Genomic DNA, 2,500 nt, shown 5'->3' with positions numbered 1-2,500 from the left:
ACTGAATTTCTATCTTACCTAATGCGGCCGAAGACTCCTCCTTGAAGTGCACATCGGCGTACTGCAACATGAAACGCCGAGCAGGAATTAACTTGTTTATTTGATCCATAATTTTTTGGGAAACGATAGTGGGCGATCCTGCTACACAGCTGATTTTAGCATTCGCACAAGCGTGCAGCTGTGGAACTGAACCCGCGTCACAATGACCTTGAAACATATCGTCGGCGAAAAACACATCTTGAGTGATTGAACTGTCTGCAATTTCGGTTTCAAGTTCGAAAAAACAAACCAAAAATTGAGCTTTTTTATTAGCGTCACTTATTTGCTCCCGAATATTGTCCACGAAAGCGCAGGATGAATTCTTCGAGTTCGCGCCCGAAACCAGAAGAAATGTATTGGTCTTCAAATTATTGATTTTGAGAACGGGTTTGTTATTTGAGTCGAGGCAATCTGTGACTATTTTTTTGTCGGCTCCCGCATATTTGTATGTTCCGTTGTCCGCTATCCATTTGTTAACTCCAGTTTCAACAGCTTGTGATTGCTCTGTTAATTCATGCACATTTACCAATTTGTTCAGATTTTTAATTTTTATTCACTACAAATATCTTTTGATTGCATAGAATAGTGGAATTGTTTCAATTATGAAGTTAATATGGAGCTAAAGCAATTTATAAAAGTAATTTTTTTTATATTAGTGCCGGCTGCTTGCTGCTTTTGTAAAAGAATTTGTAAAAAAAATTATTCGTTAAAATTTTGTTTGAGTTTCTGCCACACTTAATATAGTTATCATTTGATCATCTCCATTATTTCTTTCAGAAAATTTGTTTATATTTCATCAAAATTCAATGCCACAGCAATTTCGGCATTCATTTATTATTTGCTTTCAAAATACTCAAAAGTTTGCTTTGCTCTAAAATTCGTTGTCTTATTTAGAATATTGCATTTTCGAATAGTTTACGTTCGTCCCCACCCCTCCCCCCTTCCCCTGTTTAGTGGGTACGTTTTTACTTGCAGCCCCAATAGTGCTCTGTAACGGGGCGGTTTGCATAGCATACTGTTGCGGGAGGGGGGGGGGCAGACGGAAAAGATCCAAACTTTCAGCTCCCAAAAGCCGTTCTGTAGATTCTTCTGAAGTTAGTTTTGGTTGGTAAATTGAGCGCAACCAAGTCTATTATCATTGATGCCCTTGTAGCAGAATACTGTCAAGGCAGAAAGTATCTCTTTGCCCATATGGTTCACTTTGTGTGACATGCCTTCTAATGTCCATAGGTCACTCGTAACACATCCTTAATAAAAAAAATACCATTGATAAACAAAATTAGTTCCCAAAAGCCTTCTTAAATTCCTTGATAATTATAGCATAGACAGTTTTGAGTTATTATCTAAGTTAGGAGACCAAAGGTTGACATTAAAAATTAATTAATTCTACATTCTTTGACAGTGGTAATTTTTCCTGTTTTTCTTATCAGCAACTACCAAAGTCATTTCTCTTCCGCTTGAGACACTTGAAACAGGCCTTCATAGCCTAATAGTGCTCTCCCAGAGTGATATCGATTTTTTCTCGATGTAAATATAAAGAATTAAGATATTGTTGTTCATTGCAGGTAATTCAATATCACAAAAACAAAAAAGTTAAACAATAACGCCATATTTCTATAGGTTAAATTTACTTTTTTGTCATTATAAGATCCCTTTAAGAGACAAGTTTTTAGATCAAACTTCATCAAAAATTAAGAATCAGGTATAAAAAATAATATCCAAAAAGAGAAATTGATATCTGCTATAGTGACCAAAAACGCTCATTGACTCGCAGAAGCTCGAAAACTTTGTAAATCTTAAGCCACCAGCGGGAGAAAAACAGTTGCGAACCAAGAATTAAAGTTAATAAGTACCAATAGATAATAAATTTGCTATTGGTTATCTTGTACATAGGGTCACTAATTATAATGTACTGTAAATTTTTTTGCTGCTAAATTCATTATACTGTTGTCAATCCAAACTGGTTGCTGAGAGTCTTTTGATTTTTTCATTGGAATATAATTGTCAACTTCCTCAATGATAGCTACTTGGAACTTTTCAAGAGCAAGATCACAATCCAAAGTGATATAAGTCTTTTATTTTAAAAACCAATTTTTCTAAAACTAATTAGTTTTCAAGGACGGACTAATCTCTGAAAACTTTGTTTTTCAGTGATACAGTTTTCTCGACCTAATCAGAGAATATGATTTGGACAATATAGTGATCACTTACTGCTGACTTGATTATATCAGTTTCTACTGTCTTCGAGAATTAAACTACGTCAATACTATTTCTCGACTTAACTGTTTCTCTAGTATACACAATGTTTAAGTTGTGAGAACTAAAAAGGTCTTTTAATTTTATAAACTTAATGTTTTTGCTATTATGATCATTGTTAAAATCTTGCCAATAATGTGCAACAGTTCCAGTTCCGGAGTGAGCTCTTAGAAGAACATTTGACAAATTTCCGATATTTCATTCA

At 34.4% G+C, this 2,500-nt stretch overlaps 3 protein-coding genes across 5 annotated transcripts in view; 1 reads left to right on the top strand and 2 right to left on the bottom strand.

Moving 5' to 3' along the window:
• Window positions 1-2,500, bottom strand: part of LOC142344898 (inositol monophosphatase 1-like) — a 599,876-nt gene that overhangs the window by 390,174 nt on the left and 207,202 nt on the right. The window lies entirely within an intron of this gene.
• Window positions 1-2,500, top strand: part of LOC142345127 (uncharacterized) — an 81,349-nt gene that overhangs the window by 19,430 nt on the left and 59,419 nt on the right. The gene's annotated exons all lie outside the window — the stretch shown is intronic.
• LOC142344240 (uncharacterized) overlaps window positions 1-2,500 on the bottom strand; it is a 26,399-nt gene that overhangs the window by 8,169 nt on the left and 15,730 nt on the right. For all 3 annotated transcript variants that reach the window (XM_075395795.1, XM_075395796.1, XM_075395797.1), the window contains exons 5-6: window positions 1,164-1,286; window positions 19-543 (exon numbers count right to left, since the gene is read on the bottom strand). In XM_075395795.1, the coding sequence (XP_075251910.1) occupies window positions 19-543; window positions 1,164-1,286 (648 nt within the window). The remainder of the gene's footprint in view (window positions 1-18; window positions 544-1,163; window positions 1,287-2,500) is intronic.

This window comes from Convolutriloba macropyga, chromosome 8 (assembly GCF_964194025.1).
Source record: "Convolutriloba macropyga chromosome 8, txConMacr16.3, whole genome shotgun sequence".
Classification (NCBI taxonomy): Eukaryota; Metazoa; Xenacoelomorpha; order Acoela; family Convolutidae; genus Convolutriloba; species Convolutriloba macropyga.
Note: the sequence above shows the minus strand (reverse complement) of the source record. Positions and strands in the feature narration are given on the sequence as shown.